The sequence below is a fragment of the Mustelus asterias genome, chromosome 18, assembly GCF_964213995.1.
Source record: "Mustelus asterias chromosome 18, sMusAst1.hap1.1, whole genome shotgun sequence".
NCBI lineage: Eukaryota > Metazoa > Chordata > Chondrichthyes > Carcharhiniformes > Triakidae > Mustelus > Mustelus asterias.
The window spans coordinates 83,350,357-83,377,541 of record NC_135818.1 but is presented as its reverse complement, the minus strand read 5'-3'; the positions used below and the strand labels follow the sequence as shown (position 1 = coordinate 83,377,541).

The 27,185-nt window shown below is 46.9% G+C and overlaps 1 protein-coding gene across 2 annotated transcripts in view; it reads right to left on the bottom strand.

Moving 5' to 3' along the window:
- Positions 1-3,197: 3,197 nt before the first annotated feature.
- The window catches only part of tshr (thyroid stimulating hormone receptor), a 47,399-nt gene continuing 23,411 nt past the window's right edge, over positions 3,198-27,185 (bottom strand). The window contains exons 6-10 of one of the 2 annotated variants that reach the window (XM_078234448.1): positions 21,939-22,016; positions 13,790-13,858; positions 9,942-10,019; positions 7,690-7,878; positions 3,198-5,779 (exon numbers count right to left, since the gene is read on the bottom strand). In XM_078234448.1, the coding sequence (XP_078090574.1) occupies positions 4,357-5,779; positions 7,690-7,878; positions 9,942-10,019; positions 13,790-13,858; positions 21,939-22,016 (1,837 nt within the window). In that variant the 3' untranslated portion in view covers positions 3,198-4,356. The remainder of the gene's footprint in view (positions 5,780-7,689; positions 7,879-9,941; positions 10,020-13,789; positions 13,859-21,938; positions 22,017-27,185) is intronic. The other variant, XM_078234450.1, reaches the window with a different exon arrangement.

Genomic DNA, 27,185 nt, shown 5'->3' with positions numbered 1-27,185 from the left:
TCCCTCTCATTAAGTCTTGCATTCTCCAACATTTCTGGCATTTGATTTGTGTCCTCTTTTGTGAAGACAGAACCAAAGTATGTATTCAGTTGCTTGGCCATTTCTTTGTCCCCTATTATACATTTCCCCGTTTCTGTCTGTAGAGGACCTACATTTGTCTTCTCCAACCTCTTTCTCTTCACGTATCCATAGAAACTCTTAGTGTCAGTCCTTATGTTCCCTGCAAGCTTACTTTCGTACTGTATTTTCCCCTTCTTAATCCCTTGGTCCTTCTTTGCTGAATTCTAAACTGCTCCCAATCCTCAGACCTATTATTTTTTTTGGCCAATCTGTATGCTTCTTCCTTTGATCGGATCCTCTCTCTAATTTCCTTTGTAAGCCATGGATTGGCCCTCTTACCCATTTTGCTTTTGTGCCAGACAGGAATAAACAGTTGCTGCAGTTCCCCCATGCGTTACTTGAATGTTTGCCATTGCCTATCCACTGTCATCCCTTCAAGTAACTCTCCTCAATCTATCAAGGCCAACTCACGTCTCATATCCTCATAGTTTCCTTTATTAAGATTCAGAACCCTACTTCATTCTCTATCTCCACCCCTTCCTTAGTTATCCTCTTAGCATACTACTAAAACATCTTTGGATTTTCCATTGTTCTCCCAAATTGGATCACTGCAAGTTGATGCCTCAGCCAATAGCCTCTGGCAGCTAGATTAAGTGTCAATAATAACTTTATAAAGGGAATTGGATAAATAATTGGATAAATCCCCCACTGCCAACATCCTGGGGGTTATCATTGGTTAGAAACTGAACTGGACCAGCTATATCTACACTGTGGCTTAAAGAGCAGGTCAGAGGCTGGGGATTCTGCAATGATTAACTCACCTCCTGTCTCCCCCCAATGCCTGTCCACCATCTACCAGACACAAGTCAGGAGTTTGATGGAACATTCCCCGCTTGCCTGGATGAGTGCAGCTCCAACGACACTCAAGAAGCTCCACACCATCCAGGACACAGCAGCCCCGCTTGCTCTGCATTCCATTCATCAATTTCAGCATTCACTCCCTCCACCAGCAGTGCACAGTGACAGCAGTATGTGTCACCTACAAGATGCACTGCAGCAACTCATCAAGGCTCCTTCGACAGCACCTTTCAAACACGTAACCTCTACCACCTAGAAGGACAAGAGCCGCAGATGCAAGTTCCCCTCCACCAGCCTGACTTGGAATTATATCGCCGTTCCTTCAGTGTCACTGGGTCAAAATCCTGGAATTCCCTCCCTAACAGTAGCTACACCACAGGGACTGCAGCGGTTCAAGAAAGCAGCTCACCACCACCTTCTCAAGGGCAATTAAGGATGGGCAATAAATGCTGGCCTAGCCAGCGACACCCACATTCCATAAATGAATTAAAAAATCTCCATATTTTTGTGCCTTCTTTTAAACAGAAGATTCTGATGAGAAACCTTATCGCTTTTACACAGAAACACACTGCCTCAGGACTAAAACACACAGAACTCAAATACAACCAGCAATCAATATGCAATCAATACTGCAAAACAGTCAATAAATTAGGCAGATTATATATTTGCTTATATATTTATCTACAAGTCTTTCTATCAAACAAAAAAAAACATAAGTTAGGCAGTGAGTCGAGTATCAAATCATCAGCAAATTCAATTAATCTTGGATTCAATGGAATTGTTCACAAATATTTGTTATTCTATCCTTGTGGATTCTAAATGAATGTTCACCCTTCGTAAGAACATGTTAACTGGAGATCCTTCAATCAATTTGTCTGTCAATGCCAACCTGATGGATTCGGGTGAACCTGGCAGATGGAGATGTTGAAGGGCGAGGGGGTGCAGTGCCAGTGAGTGGGTGGGGGTTGGGGGGAAATGCCCGATGTTCAGGGGAAGAGGTAGCGGTTGCCCTCAATGACTGCTTGGGTGGGGGGGGGGGGGGTCTGGTGTTTGCGGGGGGTGGGTGGAGCCTTGATGAGTTGCTGCAGTGCATCTTGTCGGTGACACATACTGCTGTCACTGTGCACTGCTGGTGGAGGGAGTGAATGCTGAAGTTGATGAATGGAATGCAGAGCAAGCGGGCTGCTAAGAACATAAGAACTAGGAGCAGGAGTAGGCCATCGGGCCCCTCGAGCCTGCTCCGCCATTCAATAAGATCACGGCTGATCTTTTTGTGGACTCAGCTCCACTTACCCGCCCGCTCACCGTAACCCTTAATTCCTTTACTGTTCAAAAATTTATCTGTCCTTGCCTTAAAAACATTCAATGAGGTAGCCTCAACTGCTTCACTGGGCAGGGAATTCCACTGATTCACAACCCTTTGTGTGAAGAAGTTCCTCCTCAACTCAATCCTAAATCTGCTCCCCCTTATTCTGAGGCTATGCCCCCTAGTTCTGGTTTCACCCCCAGTGGAAACAACTTCCCTGCTTCTATCTTATCTATTCCCTTCATAATCTTATATGTTTCTATAAGATCTCCCCTCATTCTTCTGAATTCCAATGAGTATAGCCCCAGTCTACTCAGTCTCTCCTCATAAGCCAACCCTCTCAACTCCAGAATCAACCGAGTGAATCTCCTCTGCACCCCTCCAGTGTCAGTATATCCTTTCTCAAGTAAGGAGACCAAAACTGTACACAGTACTCCAAGTGTGGCCTCACCAGCACCTTATACAGCTGCAACATAATCTCGCTGTTTTTAAATTCCATCCCTCTAGCAATGAAGGACAAAATTCCATTTGCCTTCTTACTGACTTGCTGCACCTGTTGTATCCTGGATGCTGATGTTTCCAGGAGCTGGGGGTGAGGTGGGAAAGGGGGAGGGGGGGGGGGGCGTGCCAGCACTGACCATTGGGAGAAGGGGAGGGGGCTGAATTCTGGCACTGATTGGGAAGGGGGGTGGGGGTTGCTGGGAGCCCAAGAGTCCCCTGGCGGGGTGAAAGGGAGAGGTCACTTTCTGCTTTGAAGATGGCGCCCCGATCTCTGTGCAGTCGAGCTTTGCCGGCGTGCTGAGGCCCCTCAACATGACGGAGTGAAACTTGCCCAGCGAGTCTTTTTTTGGTAAGATCTGGATAGAAAACTGCCATTTTTCTCACCGGAACCAACACTTTTGCCATTTTTTGGTAAGATCCCCCCATTTTTTGTCCATGTCTCACCATCTGTTGAATGGCCTCTCTGAGCAGAATTACTAATGAAATTGAATAGTTTCCATTGGCCGGGATGAGTAGGGTTCCAGCAACACTCAGGGAGATCAGCACAATCCAGGACTAAGCAGTTTTCTTGATCCACACCCCATCCACCATCTTTATTTTTTCCACCTCAAACACCCATTCATTCCATCTCCGTGGCAGCCGTGTGTACCATCTACATTCACAGCAACAACTCACTGGGGCTCTCTTCACACCACCTTCCAAACCCATGGCACCACCATCTAGAAGGAAAAGGGCAGCAGATGCCTGGGAACACCAGCACCTGGAAGTTCCCCCCCAAGCCACTCACCATCTTGACTTGGAAAAATATCGGCATTCCTTCACTGGGTCAAATCCTGGAACTCCCTTCCTAACAGCATTGTGGGTGTACCTACACCACAGGGACCGCAGCAGCTCACCACCACCTTCTCATGGTGATTAGGGGTGGGCAACAAATATTGGCCTTGCTGGTGACCCCCACATCCCATGAATGAATAAAACAAATGGCACCAATGAACAGAATGGCCTTGTTCTGTGCTGCGTGATTCCAATGGGAAGCATTGTTATTCTGTGGACTCACCTACCCTAGTAGCTAGATTAGAATCATTTAGAAATTGAATTTGGGGTGGCACAGTGGTTAGCACTGCTACTTCACAGCGCCGGGACCCGGGTTCAATTCCCGGCTTGGGTCACCGTCTGTGTGGAGTTTGCACATTCTCCCTGTGTCTGCGTGGGTTTCCTCCGGGTGCTCCGGTTTCCTCCCACACTCCAAAAATGTGCAGGTTAGGTTGATTGGCCAGGCTAAATTGCCCCATAGTGTTGGGGGGTTAGTAATGTAAATAAGTAGGGTTATGGAGAAAGGGCCTGGGTAGGATTGTGGTCGGTGCAGACTCGACGGGCCAAATGGCCTCCTTCTGCACTGGATTCCATGATTCACTAAAGCTAATTGAAATTAGACCACCCTGTTCACCTTCCTCTGTAGCTAACATTTTAATGACCTCTTTGAACCAAACACCACATTATGACAAACAAACCATTTGGTAATAATACAAATATATCTGTTATTTTTTCATTGCTAACTACTACAGCACTTCTGGTCACTAGTTCACCTTCAAGTCTAAAGATACCTCCCTCCCAGTCCCCTCAATCCACAGTTACAGTTCACTAACTTTACAACCTATGGTAATTGCCACAGTTCTCTGGCCGTTACTGTGGTGTTGGTGAGGGCTGCGAGAGAAGTGGTTTGTGTTGGCAAGGTCCAGTGGTGCCCCTCTGCCGCTCCGGGTACCAGAGAAGACATGGACTTTCTTGGCAGAAATGGTCTGCCCCCGGTAGAGTTGGGCCTGACGTTGGCAAAGGCCCACCTTGCTCAGCAAGATGAAGACGTCCCGGCGGAAAGCCTTGGTGAAGATGACGTAGAGGAAAGGATTGGCGCAGGAATTGAGCGGGTAGAAGAGGACCAGCAATATCTTGGAGTTGGTCACAGTTATCAGTGGCTTGTTCATTATGGCGGACAGTGCGTAGAAAGAGATGGGGGCCATGCAGGTGAAGTCAGTGAAGATAAGGACTGCCATCCGCTTGGCAATTTTGGTATCTTTGGTGCCGGGTTTGTAATGTGGGTTCTTTACCGTGATGTAGATCCTGATGTAGCAGGCGCAGATTATGACGAATGCCAAGATGTTGACCAACAGAACCAAAACGATGTAGCCCTGAGCCAGCTGGGACTCTGTATCCATGGGCAGGCAGATGCTAACCTTAATGTAGCTGCTGACCCCGACGATGGGCAGAAGGGCCAGGGTGAGGCAGAGCAGCCACCCTCCCACCATGATCATGGCAGCGTGTCGCAGCCTCATCTTCCGGTCTAACCGTATGGCGAAGTTGATGGCGTACCAGCGCTCCAACGTGATCACGGTAAGCGTGTAGACCGAGAACTCGCTGGCAAAGACGGTGAAAAATCCGGCAGTGTTGCACCCCGGCCCCGTCTGCCAGTCAATGGCGTAGTTGTAATACTCGGTCCTGGTGTAGAGGTCCACGGAGGCAATCAGCAGTAAGTAAATACCCATGCAGAAATCTGCCACCGCGAGATTGCACATCAGGAAACGAGGGACAGTCAGCTTGTAGTGACTGGTCAGCAGAACCAGGAGTACAAAGGTGTTACCCAAAATGGCCAACAGATTAACAAACCACACGATAATTCTCAGCGAGTCGTAACCCATAATGTCCTCGCAAGGGTTGAATTCATCAGGTTCCGGCTTACAAACAATCTCCTCGTTGCCTCCGCACACCATGTAATCATAATGATTGTCGAAAGCTTGCACGTGGTCCTCTTGAGGGTTCTTCAACTCTTGGCCAAACCCCACATCTTCATCTCCCTGTTCCTCAAAGAACACATAATAGTGGGAGTTGCTGTGGAAATCTCGGAGCTTTGAACCCTGGTCGGAGGTGTGACCCGCGTTGTTATCCTCCGCATAGCTGTGGTAAAAAGGCCCATTGTATAAACCGAAGGATCTTTTCTGCCTGAGACCGTGGCCAGCCGTTTGGTTGCACATAATTGACTCTAAAAGCCTGTAGGGCAAACTAAAGATTGAAAAGACACATTATAGAAGATAAAACATTGGGACAATATTTATTTATTTTTAAAATTCATTTGTGGGACATGGGTGTCGCTGGCTGGGCCAGCATTTATTGCCCATCCCTAACTGCCCTTGAACTGAGTGGCTTGCTTGGCCATTTCAGAGGGCAGCTGAGAGTGAACCACATTGCTGTGGCTCTGGAGTCACATGTAGGCCTGACCGGGTAAGGACGGCAGATTTCCTTCCCTAAAGGGGCATTTTTGAACCAGATGGGTTTTTCCGACAATCGGCAATGGTTTCATGGTCATCAGTAGATTCTTAATTCCAGATTTAATATTGAATTCAAATTCCACCACCTGCTGTGGCAGGATTCGAATTTGGGTCCCCAGAACATTAGCTGAGTTTCTGGATTAATAAGCAATAATACCACTAGACCATCGCCTCCCAATAAATAGTTAAGATGAGTGCCACAACATCACTGTGCTGGATTCAGAACACAGTGTGCTTTCCTATCTGTCACTGCTTTGTAACGGCTGAATAATGGAATTCCCTCTTCCTTTCCTCAGTCTTCCTTTCGCCCACAATTTCCAGGCTATACGCCTCGATTTTAAAATTCCCATCCTTTTTGTTACAAATCCCTCCATTACCTTGGCCCTTTCTTATCTTGTAACCTCCTCCAGCCTTACAACCTTTGGAGATATCTGTGTTCCTCCACATCTGGCCTCTTGTGCATCCCCGATTTTTTAATCACTCTGCTGTTGGAAGCGGCCTAGTCTACACCTGAAGCCAATGTTTTTCTAACTGGGATTCCCCAGAGGCCACAGGTCCCCGGGCATCCCTAAAACCCCACAATTTTCAGATCATTTGTAAATTGTACCAAACTCCCCAAGATATATCCCTCTTGCGTTTAATGAAAAATAATCATTCGTTCAACAATGTTATGCTTCGTTTTCATTATTGTTTTATAATATAATATATACCATGGAAGGGAAGGCGAGAGAGAGGGTTGGGTCTCACAGAATTTCACGATATATTATAGGGTTCCTTAACCAGGAAAAGGTTGAAAACTAATGCCCTAAGTTATGGAATTCCCTTCTTAAAGCTCTTCTCCACTTGTCCTCTCTCTCCTCATTTAAGACCTCTTTAAAACCTATCTCTTTGACCAAGCTTCTGTTTATCAATTCCAATACCTCCTTCCCTGGTTCTCTGTCAAATTTTGCTTGGTAACCTTTCAAGATGTTTCACTGTGTTAAGGTAAGCTGTTGTTCCGTATACTAGGTACCACGTCAGGTACTATGGTTAACTTCTACACACCAGGGAGACAGTCATTAACAGACTCAACCCCACTCACTGCCCAAAACCGCAAGAAATTACAAAGGGTCCTGAATGTAGCCCAATCCATCACTCAAACCAATCTCCCATCCATTGACTCTGTCTACACTTCCCGCTGCCTTGGAAAAGCAGCCAGCGTAATTAAGGACCCCATGCACCCCGGACATTCTCTCTTCCACCTTCTCCCATTGGGAAAAAGATACGAAAGTCTGAGGTCACGTACCAACCGATTCAAGAACAGCTTCTTCCCTGCTGCTGTCAAACTTTTGAATGGACCTACCTCGCACTAAGTTGATCTTTCTCTACATCCTAGCTATGACTATAACACTACATTTTACACTCTCTCCTTTCCTTCTCTATGAACAGTATGCTTTGCCTGTATAGCGCGCAAGAAACAATACTTTTCACTGTATGTTAATACATGTGACAATAATCAATCAAATCAAATAAAATCATTCACCCCGAGCGGTGCACTGGAAAATGTTATTTAGTAAAATTTCACTGGTGGATTTCAGTATCTAGAATCTCAGGGAAAGAGCTTCACCCAGTGTGTCCTGGCTTTCCTCGTGGGCACTGACTCACCCTTTGTTTTTCTTCCAGTTCTTGAACGCACAGCAGTGGCTTGGGTACGTGAGGTCGGCTCTCATTAGGTGAAGGAACGTCTTCAGAGGAGGGAGTTTCTTCAATGTCCAAGTGTTCTTTGCCATTAATTCCTTCAAAGGTTCCAGTCCTTTGCTGGGAAGGGAGTGCACACTGGACTGGGACACATCACTGTGAGAAAGAGAGACCAATTTGTGAGGCCAACTCCAAGCCATGTGAATTGAATGCTCACTCTCCAGATTAAATCAGACTGTTTGGAAGAGGGTGAGCTATTGATCCTTGTAACTACGGCAATGCAGAACTTGTGCTCGCTTTAGGTACAAACCTCCCCTGACCTTCTCCACTCCCAAGCATGTCTGTGCTCCTGGAGACCAGAGACATTTCCATGAAGTAGCTGGGATTCTCGCACCATCTGGGGCATAGCTGGACCTGTCCACTGAGGGCACAGCTGGACCTGCCCACTGAGGGCACAGCTGGACCTGCCCACTGAGGGCACAGCTGGACCTGCCCATTGGGGCACAGCTGGACCTGCCCACTAAGAGCACGGCTGGACCTGCCCATTGGGGGCACAGCTGGACCTGCCCACTGGGGGCACAGCTGGACCTGCCCATTGGGGGCACAGCTGGACCTGCCCACTGGGGGCACAGCTGGACCTGCCCATTGGGGACACAGCTGGACCTGCCCACTGAGGGCACAGCTGGACCTGCCCACTGAGGGCACAGCTGGACCTGCCCACTGAGGGCACAGCTGAACCTGCCCACTGGGGGCACAGCTGGACCTGCCCATTGGGGACACAGCTGGACCTGCCCACTGGGGGCACAGCTGGACCTGCCCACTGGGGGCACAGCTGGACCTGCCCACTGGGGGCACAGCTGGACCTGCCCACTGGGGGCACAGCTGGACCTGCCCACTAGCCTGAGGTCTCTGGTGGAGTCTATTCTGCCTTTCCAAAAAATCTTCCTGCCTCCATTGCTGATGTGTACAGAGTTGATGGGGGTTCCAGAGGTTGACTCAGCCTGTCCGTCCTGCCTCCCTTTGAGACGCCGGTGGTAAAGCAAGTGGACATTAGCACTATCCATCCTTTCCCCCCCACCACTAAATACCCCACTTCCCCAGGTAAACCCCAAGACATCACCAATATGCAGCAGAACCCAATGCAAGAAGATAACGTCCCAACATTTATTTTTATTCATTTCTGGGACTTGGGTGTCGCTGACAGGCCAGCATTTATTGCCCAGTCCCAGTTGCCCTTGAACTGAACATCTTGCTGGGGCTATTTCAGCGGGCAGGAGCTTTGACAAAAGGTCATCAGGACTCGAAATATCAGCTCTTTTCTCTCCTTACAGATGCTGCCAGACCTGCTGAGATTTTCCAGCTTTTCTCTTTTGGTTTCAGAGGGCAGTTGAGAGTCAACCACATTGCTGTGGCTCTGGAGTCACATGTAGGCCAGACCAGGTAAGGATAGCAGATTTCCTTCCCTAAAGGCCATTAGTGAACCAGATAGGTTTTTCCAACAATGGTTTCATCAGTAGATTCTTAATTCCAGATATTATTGTTGAATTCAAATTCCACCTGTGGCGGAATTCGAACCCGGGTCCCCAGAACATTAGCTAAGCTTCTGGATTAATAGTCTTGACATAATACCACTAGGCCATCGCCTCCCCTATATCCGCCCTCATCTGGTTTAAATGCCCCAACTAACCATCATTGTTAACCCTGACATTGACCCAGTTTGCCAGTTTGACAGACCAGTTGGGGGGATGATCGTCCTGGCTTTGCTCTCATGTGTAAAATAGATGATATCGAGCCAACGCTTTCTTCTACACCCCTTGCCACCCAATTTTAATCTCCATAGCAACATAAGGTCATGTTGGATTGCCAAGTGAAGACAATGCTGTCATTACAGAGACGTTTCTATTGGGGGCGCACATTCAGAAACAGAAATAATGTACTGGTGAGCCAGTCGACGCAGATCTCCAACTCCCCACCGACTCCTGAGATTCTCCTGAGAGCAGCCCCCACTGCCACCTACCTCTCCCCCCCCACCCCCAACCTCACGTCGACCAATCATTTGAAAGCCTGCGTGCAGAAACTGGCATCGTTTGGCCAGCTGTTTGCTTGTTTGCAAATCGTACGTTCAGCTTTTGACTTCTGGAAACTTTCCAAAGACTAAATGAATCTGAAACGTCATTTTTAATGGGTTCTTGTGGAAGTACTGACTGGAAATCACTTACAGCAGAGTGGGCCCACTCAAGGCTCCTGCGAAGACATCCTCACTGAAGGATGACAGGAGTTTATTCTTGTGGAGGTAACTGTTAAAAAAAAAACAGGGTTCAAGCATCACTTTATTCTGGCACTGTTCAAACGTGAGACTCTGTTGTCAACACATTTTAGACACAAGCCCTGTTTGCGAAAGAAGGCTTTGTGTGTTTGATATTTAGGGTTTATTTGAGGTTATCCACTTTGGAAGGAATAATAGTAAAATGGACTATTATTTAAACGGTGAAAAATTACAACATGCTACTGTGCAGAGGGACCTGGGGGTCCTTGTGCACGAATCGCAAAAACTCAGTTTGCAGGTGCAGCAGGGGATCAAGAAGCAAATGGAATGTTGGCCTTTATCGCGAAGGGGATGGAGTATAAAAGCAGGGAGGTCTTGCTGCAACTGTACAGGGTACTGGTGAGGCCGCACTTAGAGCACTGTGTACAATTTTGGTCCCCTTATTTAAGAAAGGATATATTAGCTTTGGAGGGGGCACAGAGAAGGTTCACCAGGTTGATTCCGGAGATGAGGGGGTTAGCTTATGAGGAGAGATTGAGTAGACTGGGCCTGTACTCATTGGAGTTTAGAAGGTTGAGGGGAGATCTTATAGAGACATATAAGATAATGAAGGGGCTAGACAGGGTAGAGGCAGCGAGGTTATTTCCACTTACAATGGAAACAAGAACTAGGGGGCAGAGCCTCAAAATACGGGGGAGTCAATTTAGAACAAAGTTGAGGAGGAACTTCTTCTCCCAGAGGGTAGTGAATCTTTGGAATTCTCTGCCCAATGAAGCAGTAGAGGCTACCTTGTTAAATGTGTTTAAGTCACAGATAGATAGATTTTTAACCATTAAGGGAATTAAGGGTTATGGGGAGCGGGCGGGTAAGTGGAACTGAACTCACTATCAGATCAGCCATGATCTTATTGAATGGGGGAGCAGGCTTTAGGGGCTAGCTGGCCTACTCCTGCTCCTATTTCTTATGTTCTTATATTCTTATGTGCCTGTTTAGGAAAGTCCTGAATGGACATTCCCAGGAACCATCTGTCAGCGCCACCCAGAACCACTGTGAGGCCTTTAAAAATTGTTGTCCAAATCCTTTCATTTATTGGTTATAAAAATATTGAAGGACCCATCAAGATTATTTGAGCTTAATTTTAGCCTAAAGATGGGTGGGTCTCGGGTCAGCTGCCAACCCAAACTGCCTCCAACTTTCCTGAAATAACTCCTCAGAGGCCGGTGTCCCTTAAACAGATTCCCTTTATTTACAAACTCAATTCCACTCCTGGACTGCTTCAGATACATAGTCAGAATCCAGAGTGTCAGTAGCCCTCACACTCCTCATTATATATATGGGTGAGGCTCCCTGATTGGGTAGGCAATCATGATCTCAATCAGGGAGCTCATCCTCTAACAAGCCAACCCCATGGGCCTTGTTGACGTCATTACAGCTTCTCATTTCCGCTTTCAACTGAAACTGGAAGGTCGGCAAGGGCCGGATTTTAAGGGGAGACACTGGTGTAGTGGCAATGACTATTGGGCTAGTAATTCAGAGGTTAAAGTCAAGGGGACCAAGGTTCAAATCCCATCATAGCTGCACCCAATTAATAAAATTCAGTGAATAAAATCTGGAATATAAAACGGGCGGCACGGTAGCACAGTGGTTAGCACTGCTGCTTCACAGCTCCAGGGTCCTGGGTTCGATTCCCGGCTTGGGTCACTGTCTGTGTGGAGTTTGCACATTCTCTTCGTGTCTGCGTGGGTTTCCTCCGGGTGCTCCGGTTTCCTCCCACAGTCCAAAGATGTGCGGGTTAGGTTGATTGGCCAGGTTAAAAATTGCCCCTTAGTGTCCTGGGATGCGTAGGTTAGAGGGATTAGCGGGTAAATATGTGGGGGTAGGGCCTGGGTGGGATTGTGGTCGGTGCAGACTCGATGGGCCGAATGGCCTCCTTCTGCACTGTAGGGTTTCTATGTTCTATGTTCTATGTTCTAGTAGTCTCAGCGATGATAACCATGTAACTATAAGACCATAAGACACAGGAGCAGAATTAGGCCAATCGGCACATCGAGTCTCCTCCACCATTCAATCATGGCTGATATTTTTCTCATCTCCATTCTCCTGCCTTTTCCCCATAATCCCTGACCCCATTATTGATCAAGAACCTATCTATCTCTGTCTTAAAGACACTCAATGACCTGGCCTCCACCAGCCTTCTGCGGCAAAGCGTTCCACAGATTCACCACTCTCTGGCTGAAGAAATTCCCCCTCATCTCTGTTTTAAAGGATCATCCCTTTAGCCTGAGGTTGTGCCCTCCGGTTCTCGTTTTTCCTACTAGTGGAAACATCCTCTCCACGTCCACTCTATCCAGGCTTCGCAGTATCCTGTGAGTTTCAATAAGATCCCCCTCGTCCTTCTAAACTCCAACGGGTCCAGACCCAGAGTCCTCAACCGTTCTTCATACGACAAGCTCTTCATTCCAGGGATCATTCTTGTGAACCTCCTCTGGACCCTTTCCAAGACCAGCACATCCTTCCTCAGATATGAGGCCCAAAACTGCTCACAATACTCCAAATGGGGTCTTTCCAGAGCCTCATACAGCCTCAGAAGTACATCCCTGATGTACTCTCACTGATTGTCATAAAAACCCAACTAGTTCACTCATGACCCTGCTCCGCTATTCAATATGACCATGGCTGATCTCATCTCGGCCTCATCTCCACCTTCCTGCTCGCTCCCCATAATCCTTCATCCCGCTCCTGATTCAAACCTATTTATCTCCATAAACGTGTTTAAGTGTTCTGGCGTTCACTGCACTCTGGGGTAGAAAATTCTTCGGTACTGAGGTTGTAAAAGGCGCTATCAAAATGCAAGTCTTCCATTTTAAAACTGGGCCTTGGTCACTCAACACTAAAATGACAGTAACATCCTCTCCCCTCTCGTCACCTCCTCCGCATTAGCCTGGAAGCCAGGGAAAGGACAAGGAGACAAAATCCGATCCTCCCGCCATGCCTATGATGATGAGAAGACTGGAGCGACATCCCAACCCTTTAACCAACACCCACCTGCTCACCAACCCATAGACCCTTTGGGCCAATGAAGTCCATCTCTGTTAACACACAGAAACGTTGCAATATTTGGAAGTATCCACTCTCTTCCCAGAATCTCAACCACTAAGACAGAGAGGGAGGTGAGTTGAAAGGAAAAACAATGGTAAATATTTCTCAATTTCAAATTCAGGGCACACAGGAGTCTACTGAAGGAAGGTAATAGGAATCAGATTATAATGATAAACTCGGGACTGAATCATCAGTGAAGTGGCAGATTGTAAAAACCTTCTTTAGCCTTTGCCCCAGCTTTTGCAGCGTTGTGCTCATAAAAGATTTGGTTGTGAATGTAGCCCAGTCCATCACGCAAACCAGCCCCCCATCCATTGACTCTGTCGACACTTCCCGCTGCCTCGGAAAAGCAGCCAGCATAATTAAGGACTCCCACGCACCCCGGACATTCTCTCTTCCACCTTCTTCCGTTGGGAAAAAGATACAAAAGTCTGAGGTCACGTATCAACCAACTCAAGAACAGCTTCTTCCCTGCTGCCATCAGACTTTTGAATGGATCTACCTTGCATTAAGTTGGTCTTTCTCTACACCCTAGCGATGACTGTAACACTACATTCTGCACTCTCTTGTTTCCTTCTCTATGAACAGTATACTTTGTCTGTATAGTGCGCAAGAAACATTACTTTTCACTGTATACTAATACATGTGACAATAATAAATCAAATCAAATCAAATCCATTGTCCAATAAATGTAATACCTACACAGCATCTAGTTTAGTTCCATTGAAAGCATAAGCCTGGACTTTAGTGAACCCGTTGTTGTACAGTTTACTGCAGGGAGAAAAATACAAGAGTGAGATAATTTAGCAATGAAATTAAAATAAATATATACAACCAAGTTTCATTAATCGCTAGCTGTGGGTGTCTCACTCAGTGAGATTCTGATGACTAGGGTGGGGAATATAATAGTGTAATAACTCGAGGCGACTCAATGTGGCAATTAACTGAAGGATTTGTTGACTGAGAAGAACTGTGTACAACTAATAGTTTAACAGTACAGCTATACACTCCCTACAGCAGCCTGACTTCAACTGAGCCCTTCTAGCCCTGGGCATGCTCACCCTCACTCCTGATTGGCCCAAATTCACATGCACAACTCTATTGGTTCCCATCTGGTCACATGGCCCACAAAGAGTTGTCCATTAAAGGGGCCACACCATCACACATAGGGCCATAGGTCATGGACCCAAATCTTCTGAAGAGTGAGAACCATTGTTGGATTGTTTCTCTGCTTGTATCTCCCTACATCACACTCGAGCTCTGCATTTCTGGCTGGGACTTCCAATTTGGCTTGCAGAGTGTACCTTTGCGGAGCATTAGATCATCGGAGAAAGACAAGCCAAGCCCCCTTTTTACCGCACCAGCTATCAGATTCTGGTAAGTGTTCGCTAACACACTGATAACCGAGGGCATTTAACCAGTATCTGAGTGTATAAGTGTCTGAGTGAATGGGAGAACGTGTAGGTGGGTAAGGGAGTAAGGATGAGTGTGGCAAGTAGGTAAGGAGGCAGGGTGGCAGGTGGGTGAGGGTGGTAGGTCTGTAGGTGAGAAGGGAGATAGGTGGGTAGAGTGGTAGGTTGGCAGATAGGCATAGTGGCGGTGGGTAGGGTACAGGTGTGTAGGGTGGCGTAGTTGGGTCATATTGTGTTGGGTGAACTCTGGGGGGGGGGTCTTCAGGCAGTCAGGTTGGTCAGGTTGAGTCAGATGTGTCAGAGAAGGGTCAGGTGGTCAGGGCAGGATTTGGGGGGTTGGGAGATTGAAGTGGCAATTGGGGGTGAGTGATTGGGAGAGTCAATTGTATAGATAGAAACCCAAAAATTAGTCAAGGATTTTTCTTTCTAACATTTTCTGGCTAACTACTCAGGTAAGTACATCGGAACCCTCCCAAGGTCTTCCACTCTAACTCAGAGTTGGAGACTTTTTTGGAGGGTCTCAGGAGCAGAGGAATTGCCTATCAGAACTTAAAACTTCCCTGACCATTCCCATGGAATAATTGCATTGGAACTTCCAAGATGTTCCGCAGCGCACCTTCTGGTACACATCAAGATTCTGACAATCCAGAGATCAGAAGTCTGAGCTATAGAATCCTAAAGGAAATCACAACAAGTAAAAATGAATAGAAAATGTGATACTAAAGGCAAATCCTGTGGAACAGTCTGGAAGAGAATCGGAAAAATAGAGAAACAAATGGGATAAAGAGACAGCAGATATACGGAAAAAGAATTAAATGTGTGAAAGATATTATACTCGAGCTCTCTATTTTACTGCATTGACAGCAGCGAGTTCATTCCTCATGATGCGGAGAGTATTATTAAAAATTTTAATCATTTTTTCATTATCAGTCAAGTCATTACTAGTAGTGATTGGCTGCCTCTACACAGACTCTCACACTGACCCTACGCTGACCTTAACTCCACCCTGCACTGTCCATTCAGCTTGACCCGACACTGACTCCTATTTTGACCCCATCCTGACCCTGCACTGACCCCCTCACTCTGACCCCATCCTGACCCCCTCACTCTGAGCCCATCCTGACCCTGCACTGACCCCCTCACTCTGACCCCATCCTGACCCTGCACTGACCCCCTCACTCTGACCCCATCCTGACCCTGCACTGACCCCCTCACTCTGACCCCATCCTGACCCTACACTGACCCCCTCACTCTGACCCTATCCTGACCTTGCACTGACCCCCTCACTCTGAGCCCATCCTGACCCTGCACTGACCCCCTCACTCTGACCCCATCCTGACCCTGCACTGACCCCCTCACTCTGAGCCCATCCTGACCCTGCACTGACCCCCTCACTCTGAGCCCATCCTGACCCTGCACTGACCCCCTCACTCTGACCCCATCCTGACCCTGCACTGACCCCCTCACTCTGACCCCATCCTGACCCTGCACTGACCCCCTCACTCTGACCCATCCCGGCCCTGCACTGACCCCCTTCACTCTGAGCCCATCTTGAACCTGCACTGACCCCCTCACTCTGAGCCCATCCTGACCCTGCACTGACCCCTACCCCAACCCGTCAATGCCGCTTCTCCTGACCTGACCTAACATGAAACTTGGCAAAATCTTCCGTGCTCCATTGGCAAGTAGACTTCATGCCTGTTTCTGGCTGGAATGCTGCAACAGACTCAGATTATTTCATCAGGTTATGGACTGGGTTCAGGAAAGAACTTGGCCAAAGTGTGAGTGAGCTCCAACAAACCTGGATTGGCTTTCCTGGAAGGAGAGCAGCTTTCTCTGTTTTAAGAAGCAGTCGAGTGCCCAGTCAGGCTTGGGCACTGCCACGCTGACTTTGGCCAGGCAATTCTTTTAGTGGTTTGGAGTTGGATGCGAGATTGATGAACTAGAGTGGGCTGAGGTGGAAACAGACTTGAACAATGCACCGAGACAGACTGGCCTGCCCAACCTTTCCACAAATACACCCTCACCATTTTAACTCCACGATCATGCCCTTGACTCTCATCTCCGAGATCTCTGCGCTCCTCCAACTCCATCCAATCCATCAAGCCCCTACAGTGCTGAAGGAGGCCATTCAGCCCATCACTGACTCTGACAGAGTATCTTAACCAGGCCCTCTCCCCCAACCTATTCCCGTAACCCTGCATATTTACCATAATTAATCCCCCTAACCAACATGTTCTGGCCCGCTGCCAGTCGCTGATTTCCTTCGCTTTACCGTAGGCCGCCATGCCTTCAGCTGTCTAACCCTAAACTTTGGAATTCCCTCCTTAAACCTCTCCACCTCTTCCCTTCCTCAAGACTCTCTTTTAAATCTACCTTGTTGGCCAAGGATCTGGTCACCCTTTTTTGGTTATTTATTTCATGGGATGTGGGTGTCGCTGGCAAGGCCAACACTTGTTGTCCATCCCTAATTGCCTCTTGAACTGAGTGTCTCGCTGGGCCATTTCAGGGAGCAGTGAAGAGTCAACCACATTGTCATAGAGTCATAGAATCCTACAGTGCAGAAAGAGGCCATTCGGCCCATCCAGTCTGCACCGACCACAATCCCACCCAGGCCCTATCCCCATATCCCTACATATTTACTCACTAACCCCTCTAACCTATGCATCCCGGGACACTAAGGGACAATTTAGAATGGCCAATCAACCTAGCCCGCACATCTTTGGACTGTGGGAGGAAACCGGAGCACCCAGAGGAAACCCACGCAGACACAGGGAGAATGTGCAACCTCCACACAGACAGTGAGCCAAGCCGGGATTCGAACCCAGGTCCCTGGAGCTGTGAAGCAGCAGTGCTAACCACTGTGCTACCGTGCCGCCCAAATTGCTGTGGGTCTGGAGTCACATGTAGATCAGACTAGATAAGGACGGCAGATTTCCTTCCCTAAAGGACATTGTGACCCAGATGGGTTTTTACAACAATCGATGATTGTTTCATAGTCACCCTTACTGAGACAGTTTTCAAGAAGTCTACAAGATTATGAGGGACATGGACAGAGTGGATAGTCAGAAGCTTTTTCCCAGGGTGGAAGAGTCAGTTATTACGTGGCATAGGTTTAAGGTGTGAGGGGCAAAGTTTAAAGGAGATGTACGAGGCAAGTTTTTACACAGTGGGTGATGGGTGCCTGGAACTCGCTGCTGGGGGAGGTAGTGGAAGCAGATACGATAGTGATTTTTAAGGGGTGTCTTGATAAATACATGAATAGGATGGGAATAGAGGGATATGGCCACAGGAAGGGTAGGGGGTTTTATTTCAGATGGGCAGCATGGTCGGTGCAGGCTTGGAGGGCTGAAGGGCCTGTTCCTGTGGTGTAATTGTCATTGTTCTTTGTTCTTCTTGTTCAATTCCCAAATTTATTATCCATTGAATTTAAATTCACCAGGCGTTAGGGCAGGATTTAAACCTGTACCCCCAGAACATTAGCCTGGGCCTCTGGATGACTAGTTCAATGACATTACCACCATGCTGCCATCTCCTGAACTATCACCTCCCCTCCCTCCACATCTCCTAATATCTCCTTATTTGGCTCACTTTTCTGCTGGCTGGGCAGGAAGGCAATGGGCCGGTTAGATCAACAGGAGATGTTCAGGAATCAAAAGCATTGCTCGGTACATTTAGACTGAGAAAGACCGCCAAGGCATTGGAAACAAAGAGCGAACAGCCCTGTCCTCTCCACCATTAAAGGAGAAATTGAGGGTAAAAAAACAGAAGAGGAAGAAGAAAAATCAGATGCGTGAAAAGCATTGAGACGTGGACGGAGGGAGACTTGAAGAAAACCAGGGATTCCAACAGCCACAGTGAGGAATGAATGTTCCTACGAAGTGCCTTGGGACATGTTACTTTATAAAAGGCACTATATAAATACAATATTTACTGTGCCAGCCACATGTCAATCGCCTATTAATTTGTACTTTTAACACTTTCAGACTATCCTGTGTAACAGTAATGGGGATAGCTCGGATATAATCAGGGATATGATTTATATACACACCAGTTTTTCTTTGAATCTACAAACTTCTCTCAGAAATATATCAGTTCCACCATCATTGAGAAATCAAAATCCTGGTGTTCGAACTGTACAGTGGGAGCTCCTTCACCACACAGACTGTTTTTTTTTATTTGATTTATTATTGTCACATGTACTAACACACAGTGAAAAGTATTGTTTCTTGCGCGCTATACAGACAGAGCATACCGTTCATAGAGAAGGAAGGAGAGAGTGCACTTTACTCATTCTAACTGTACAATGGGAGCTCCTTCACTGCACAGACTTCACTCATTCCCTGTCCAGACCCTTCACGATTTTGAAAACCTGCATCAAATCTCCTCGCAGCTTTCCCTAAGACTGGCCTTAATTAATCCGCTTTTGTCCGAATGACTGCTAGTTTTGCCTTGAGGTTAAGCTAACTGGCCTGCAGTGGCTGGGTTTACCCTGACACGCCTCTGAACACTCCTTTGGTACCACCCCTGAATCAAAGGAGGTTTGGAAGTTTATGATCAGTGTCGCAGCAATTTCCCGCTTCACACCCTTCAGTATTCTCAGCTGGTCTTACCTGTCCCCGATCACTTATTGATTTTAAGCACTGCCTACCTATTCAAGACTAACATCTTAGTTCAGTACCTCAGTTGCCTGCTCTTCCACCGTGACCTGGACAATAGCTTCTTCCTTGGTAAAGTCAGGTGCAAGATACACAGATAGTATCTCAGACAACCCCCCCGCCCGCCGTCTCCATGCAGAGATCTCCTTTTTGGTCCCTAATCACCTCCACTCCTTTTATCCCCTTTTATTATCAATATACCAAGAGAAGACTTCTGGATTCCCTGCTGCTCTGCAATGGTGATTGGTGAGGGGAGGGGGTGTGGCGATCGTTCTGGGCGGTGGGGGGGGGTGTGATCATTCCAGGCGGGGTTGCAAACGGCCGCTGAGCTCTGCGGCAGAGTAGGATGGGTGGGGTGGTTTGCCACAGAGGCCGGCTGATAGTAACCGCGACAGTGACGGGCCGCTGCTGCTCTCAGAGCACAGAAACCTGTACATGTGCAATAGTGCCCTCTGCTGCTACCAGCCAGCTTTCTGGCAATTTAGGCTCTGCCCACTTTCCCTACTGGTGGAAATCAGATCGAGGCTTTTTTTTATCGCACAGAGGTGAATAAGATTTAACTGGTGGCCTCGCCAAAAAAAAAGGAACTGAAACTCTCCCGTTTTCACGCTCGATCTTGGATGGCCCCCTGTGAGTTTTCTACTATTTCCTAAACTTAAAATGACCGGTGAGTCATTGGTTGGAGTCCAGAACCAAGGGTCACAGTCTGAGGATTCAGGGTAGATCATTTAGGACGGAGAAGAGGAGACATTTCTTCACCCAAAGAGTGGTGAACCTGTGGAATTCGTTACCACAGGAAGTAGTTGATGCCAAAACATTGAATGTATTCGAGAGGCGGCTGGATATAGCACTTGGGGCGAATGGGATCAAAGGTTATGGGGAAAAAGCAGGATTAGCCTATTGAGTTGGATGATCAACCATGATCGTAATGAATGGCGGAGCAGGCTCGAAGGGCCGAATGGCCTCCTCCTGCTCCTATCTTCTACGTTTCTATGTTTCGTCCCTAATTTTGCAGAATTTCATCAAGGCTGCATGAGCAATAAAGCCTTTGCTAAACAGAGAGCCCCGGTCAACAGCAGTTGTTCCAACCTTTTATATATCATGGCACTACCTCTACCTCTACACTATTAAATTATTTTGTCCATCTTCTTCCCTTACTGGGAACTTAGTTTTGAACTTTTCCCTGTCTTTTCGCTTCTCCCAGGGTTTTTGCACCCTTTTTGAGTTTTTGCCTTTTGTGCGGGTACATGGGACCTTTGTCTTCAGCGCCCAGTCTTGTTGGTCATGCACATGGACCTTACCAACATGAAAAATCTAAACCACACATGTGTGCCCTTCCCCAGATGGCGCATGCGCGGAGGCCCAAGATTCATTGGGTTTTGAAGATGCCAACCTCAGACCTGAAGACCAAGTTTAGTTTTACAAAGAACAAAGAACAAAGAAAATTACAGCATAGGAACAGGCCCTTCGGCCCTCTAAACCTGTACCGACCATGCTGCCCGACTTAACTAAAACCCCCTATCCTTCTGGGGACCATATCCCTCCATTCCCATCCTATTCATGTATTTGTCCAGACACCCCTTAACACTCACTATCGTATCTGCTTCCACTACCTCCCCCGGCAGCGAGTTCCAGGCACCCACCACCCTCTGTGTAAAAAACTTGCCTCCTACATCTCCTTTAAACCTTGCCCCTCACACCTTAAACCTGTGCCCCTTAGTAATTGACTCTTCTACCCTGGGAAAAAGCTTCTGACTATCCACCCTGTCCATGCCTCTCATAATCTTGTAGACTTCTTTCAGGTCGCCCCTCAACCTCCATCATTCCAGTGAGAACAAACCAAGTTTCTCCAACCTCTCCTCATAGCTAATGCCCTCCATACCAGGCAACATCCTGGTAAATCTTTTCGGTTCAATTACATTAATTTTGAATCATTCTGAATCTTTTTTCATGGCACACTGAGAAGTCTTCATGGCCACACCACTGTTCTAGAGTACTGGACCTGTCCTATTTGATGTTAGTGAACCATCTGCCCTGGCTATGTATCACAGGTGGACAGAGTATTGAAGAAGGCATTCAGCATGCTTGGTTTCATTGATCAGAACATTGAACACAGGAGTTGGGACGTCTTGTTGAAGGTGTACAAGGCCACACTTGGAATGCGATGTGCAGTTCTGGTCACCCTATTATAGAAAGGACATAATTGAACTAGACAGAATGCAGAAAAGATTTACTAGGATGCTACCAGGACTTGATGGTTTGAGTAATAAGGAGATGCTGGATAGACTGGAACTCTTTTCCCTGGAGCGAGGAGACTTAGGGGTGACCTTATAGAGGTTTATTAAATAATGAGGGGCACAGATCAGCTAGATAGTCAACACCTTTTCCCAAAGGTAGGGGAATCTAAAACTGAAGGGCATAGGTTTAAGGTGAGAGGAGAGATACAAAAAGGTCTAGAGGGGCAATTTTTTCACACAGAGGGTGGTGAGTGTCTGGACCAAGCTGCCAGAGGTAGTAGTAGAGGCGGGTATAATTTTATCTTTTAAAAAGCATTTAGACAGTTACATGGGTAAGATTGGTATAGAGGGATGTGGGCCAAACACGGGCAATTTGGACTAGCTTAGTGGTTAAAACAAAGGGGTGGCAGGGACAAGTTGGGCCGAAGGGCCTGTTTACATGCTGTAAATCTCTCTGACTGTATGACCCCCCCCCCCAGCATTCACAGCACCTCCCTTTGGCTGACAGTAAAATGACTCTTCAATCACGCGATGCTCTACTTACAGAGTTAGTGATTCATTGGATAAGCCACCAAAGGCATTCGCAGGGATGGTTGAAATGAAAGGATTGTCAGCGATTTCTCTGCAAAAGAGAATAATGTAAACAGTGCTCACTTAAAGCTGCCCAGAATTCTTCCAAAACAAGCAAACGACTGGATCGAGTTTGATTTCACAACCGCAGAAAGTCTGAGTTTGGAATGAGCTGATTATTCATAATGTCCTCAGGAAGACTCTGAGTCTTCACAGATACAGCGATGAAAACATTACACAGAATGTGCAGCTCAGAAACAGGCCATTCAGCCCACATAGTCCATGCTGGTATTTATGCTCCACGCAAGCCTCCGCCCACCTGTTTCCATCTCATCCTATCACGATATCCTTCTTTACTTTCTCCATATTTAGCTTCCCCTTAAATAAATCCCTGTTTTTATTCACCTCAACTACTCCCTGTGGGCATGAGTCCCACATTCCAACCACTCTCAGTGTAAAGAAGTTGTTCTTGAATTTCAATTGGATTTATTAGTGAAAAAGAAGGAATCAAGTTGCACTGTCGTCACGAAAGATTGGAGACTGAGGATCTGGTGCGATTTTTGATACAGATGATTGAGGGTGATCTAACTGAGGTGTTTCAGTGGTTAAAAGATTCGATAGGATAGGATCATAGAATAGCTCATCGGGGCATCCGCTGAGACACAGAGAAAATCTATTTTCCCTGGTCCCAAACAAGGGGCCATCACCTTAAAAGTTCGAGCTGGGCTGCACAAGGGGTGATATCAGGAAGCACTTCTTCACACAGAGGATAGTGGAAATCTAGAACTCATAGAATCCCGACAGTGCAGAAGGAGGCGATTTGGCTCATCAAGTCTGCACCGCCAACAATCCCACCCTGGCCCTATCCCCGTAACCCCACCCTGCTAATCCCTCTGACACTAAGGGACAATTTACCATAGAATTATAGAACCCCTACAGTGTAGAAGGAGGCCATTCAGCCCATCGAGTCTGCATCGACCACAATCCTACCCAGGCCCTATCCCCATAACCCCATGTATTTACCCTGCTAATCCCCCTGACACTAAGGGGCAATTTAGCATGGCCAATCCACCTAACCCACACATCTTTGGACTGTGGGAGGAAACCGGAGCACCCACAGGAAACCCATGTAGACATGGGGAGAACGTGCAAACTCCACACAGTCACCAGCGGCGGGAATCGAACCTGGATCCCTGGTGCTGTGAGGCAGCAGCGCTAACCACTGTGGCACCTGCCACCCTAATTCACTTCCTCAGAAAGGCCTTGGAATATGCTGAAAATTTCAAAATTGAGGTTGAGAGATCTATTTGTTGAGCAAGGGCATTAAGGAAACAAAGAGGATAAATGTCACAGTGGGGTAGGATATCACTCTGCCTCTTTATTAAGACATTGTGACTCAAAGCATGATGGAGATTGATGGACAAATTGTCACCACTCTGAACGATTAGCAGCAAGCCCCACTCAGTCATTAAAGTCAGTGCTGCATTGCTTCCAAGAGAGCTTCAGCACATCTTTAAAGTAAAGTCCAGAGGAACCTGACTGGGGTGATGTGGAAAGGATGTTTCCCATTGCAGGAAAATCCGCCAGGGACCAGGGTTCCTTTCCTGGCTTGGGTCACTGTCTGCACGGAGTGTGCACGTTCTCCCCATGTCTGCATGGGTTTCCTCCGAGTGCTCCAGTTTTCTCCCACAGTCCGAAAGACTTGCTGGTTAGGTGCATTGGCCATGCTAAATTCTCCCTCAGTATCCAAACAGGCACCGGAGTGTGGCGACTAGGGGATATTCACAGTAACTTCGTTGCAGTGTTAATCTAAGCCTACTTGTGACACTAATACACTAACATTTTTAAAAATTGAGTAACAAGGGGCCGCTGTTTAAAAATAAGGGGTCACCCATTTAGGACAGACAGGAGGAGAAATTATTTTCTGTCTGAAGATCGTGAATCTTTGGAACACTTCCTGGAGAGGCAGTGGAAGCAGAGTCTTTGAATGTTTCTAAGGCAGGGCTGGATAGATTCTTGATGGGCAAGGGGGTAAAAGCTTGTCGGGGGCAGGTGGAAATGTGGAGTTGAGGTTACAACCAGGTCAGCCATGGTTTTAGAGAATATTTGGGATTCCTCATCCCAACCCCATCACTATCCCAGTTAACTCCCGGCAGCTGTCCAAGGGCCAGTGATTGGGAAAGACTAAAGACAAATTGTTAATCCTGACCTTCCCACCTCAGGATAAACACCATGGGAAGGGAAGGATGTTTCCCGAGAAAAACAATGAGGTCTAGTGGCAGAAGGAATTGGCTATATTTTTGAAATAACATTTTACAGTGGCATGAGGTAAGATCAGGGAGTGTGGGTCAAATTGGAGAACTTGTTTAAAGAGTCACTATAGATACAATAAGTTGAATGGTCTCCTTGTACGTTGTATTATTCTGTAAGTATGTGTTCACATCGTTAAAAGTATGTTTTAAGAGTTGCCAGCATAAAAAGATTTGTTTTAAATTCATAAAGTAAGGGAAATCAAAGAAATAATATGCCCGTGTGTTAACACTTTAGGTGGAATTTTCTCATCATGCCCGCCACGTAGCAAAGAACAAAGAAAATTACAGCACAGGAACAGGCCCTTCGTCCCACCAACCCTGCCCATGGTTTCTATCCCTCTTTTCGCCTCCCATTCATGCGTCTATCAAGATACACCTTGAACGTTGCTAATGTGCCTTCTTCCACCACTTCCACTGGCAGTGCATTCCAGGCACCCATCACCCTCTGTGTGAAAAACTTTCCCCGCACATCTCCCCTAAACTTACCCCTCTCACCTTGAACCTGTGCCCTCCTGTAGACCGTCTGAAGGGCCTGAAGGTTTCTGATTTTCAATGATGGAAGGAGATATTTTGGTTTTGAGTAAACACTGGTTACACTAGCCCTCTGCTAGTCACTTGGGTGCTCATCCATCAACCAGCATATTAGGAGGAGTCAGTCTATAATGGAGTGACATCCACATCTAGTTGAAAGGGCTCCCAGATTTGTGGAGATTTTAGCTTTATTTTGATAGGAAGGAATTTTGAATGAAATTATGGAGTTGGATAAACACAGAATCCATCCAGTTATTATTCTATACTAAGCACAGAATTCCAATGCCTACCACTTCCTTTCACTCCTATTGTGTAGGAACCCTAATCCAAGCAAAACATTTAAATATAACCACGTTGTTCTAAGCGGATCCCTTTCAACTATCCTGTTTTGCTCACTAAATTTAGTCAAACCCGCTGCCAGATTTCAATCTTTGGGCAGTGCTGTGTGTTTGCAAGCTGACTGCCTCTGGACAAGCTGGAGCTTTGTTCAAAGTTTGAGTTTCTTTTTCCACTGATACTGACCTGCCCAATAAATGAATAATTGGCTTGAGAGCCAAAGGACTTGGAAGCTGTCCAACTTCATCATGAGTCTGTGGAAATCAATGTGGTTGGAGCTGGAGAGACAAGAGTCACATTGGCAAAGCAGAGGTAAAAAGGTGGGCCTTTATTACCTCTGCCCATACATAGGTCCTCATTTCTCCTCTGGACTGGACTTGACAACATTGTAGCCTAGGAGAACCTGAGACACCTTTGATTTTGATTTGATTTATTATTGTCACATGTATTAACATACAGTGAAAAGTGTTGTTTCTTGTGCGCTATACAAAGCATACCGTTCATAGAGAAGGAAGCGAGAGAGTGCAGAATGTAGTGTTACAGTCATAGCTAGGGTGTAGAGAAAGATCAACTTAATGCGAGGTAAGTCCATTCAAAAGTCTGATAGCAGCAGGGAAGAAGCTGTTCTTGAGTCGGTTGGTACGTGACCTCAGACTTTTGTATCTTTTTCCCGAAGGAAGAAGGTGGAAGAGAGAATGTCCAGGGTGCGTGGGGTGCTTAATTATGCTGGCTGCTTTGCCGAGGCAGCAGGAAGTGTAGACAGCGTCAATGGATTTGCCCTCAGACACCTTTAATTAATCCACATTGATCCTTTACTCCCAAGCTGTTATGTTGGATGTCTGTCGCTTTAAGCTAAAAAATGGCATTTGAATCCCGCGTCAGCAACCTCAGTGGCCGATGATGGTGATATTCATCCCTGCAACTGACCTTGAATGTTCAAATTAGGTTGACCTTTGAACCCAGTTGAGGTTAGCTCACCTCAAACTGCACGGGTGCCAATCACAATCCACACCATCTCTGAATTCATCTGAGTGGAAGCCCTGCTGCGAAGGCCACTCATCGTGTTGGTGATAAGTAAGCGCTGGATGAGTTCACACTCAAGTCAGCTAAGAGATTGCAGACGTTGTGGCTGTGGCATTTTCCACCCTTTACTTCTTTGTACCCTTTCCAAATGCAATATCAAATCTTGGCATGAGCAGCGTCTGGCCTGAAACACTCGCACATAATTCTTTTAATTTTAGAGGAGTTTGAAAGGATACACAGATTAAGATATATAAATTATTCATGGAGAGGTTGGAGTGGCCTTTTCTCCCCTACTTTCACTGTGAAGGACACCAAGGAAAATTAACCGGGGATATCTTTAAAATGACAAGTAGTTGTATAAAATTCCCACAGGATGGGGGAGGATGTGGGATTTCCTGATTTCTGGTGTAACTTTGGAGCAAGATCGGCAGAAATCCAGAAAAAACAGGCCTTTGCATCACTTCTCCAAGGTTTGGGCGGCACGGTGCCACAGTGGTTAGCACTGCTGCCTCACAGCACCAGGGACCTGGGTTCGATTCCGGCCTCTGGTCACTGTCTGTGTGGAGTTTGCACGTTCTCCCCGTATCTGCGTGGGTTTCCTCCAGGTGTTCTGGTTTCCTCCCACACTCCAAAGATGTGCGGGTTAGGTTGTTTGGCCGTGCTAAGTTGTCCCTTAGTGTCAGGGGGATTAGGAGGGTAAATATGTGGGGTTATGGGGATAGGGCCTGGGTGGCCTTCTTCTGCACTATGAACTCCCTGTGCAAATTCCATTCCGGTGGAATTTACCTCTTGTTATTACAATTAATGCTGAATTTTGAGGGAGCCCTCACTATTTTATTGAATTACAGTATGGACTGAATTTAATTCAAAGCTCAACGGGAACAGGAGGAGGCCACTCGGCCCTTTGAGCCTGTCCCACAACTCAGTGGGATCATGGCTGATCTGTTACCTAACTCTATATCCCTGCCTTTGCCACAATGGTCTCTGTGTGAACTTGAAGGACATTAACCTTTCAGTAC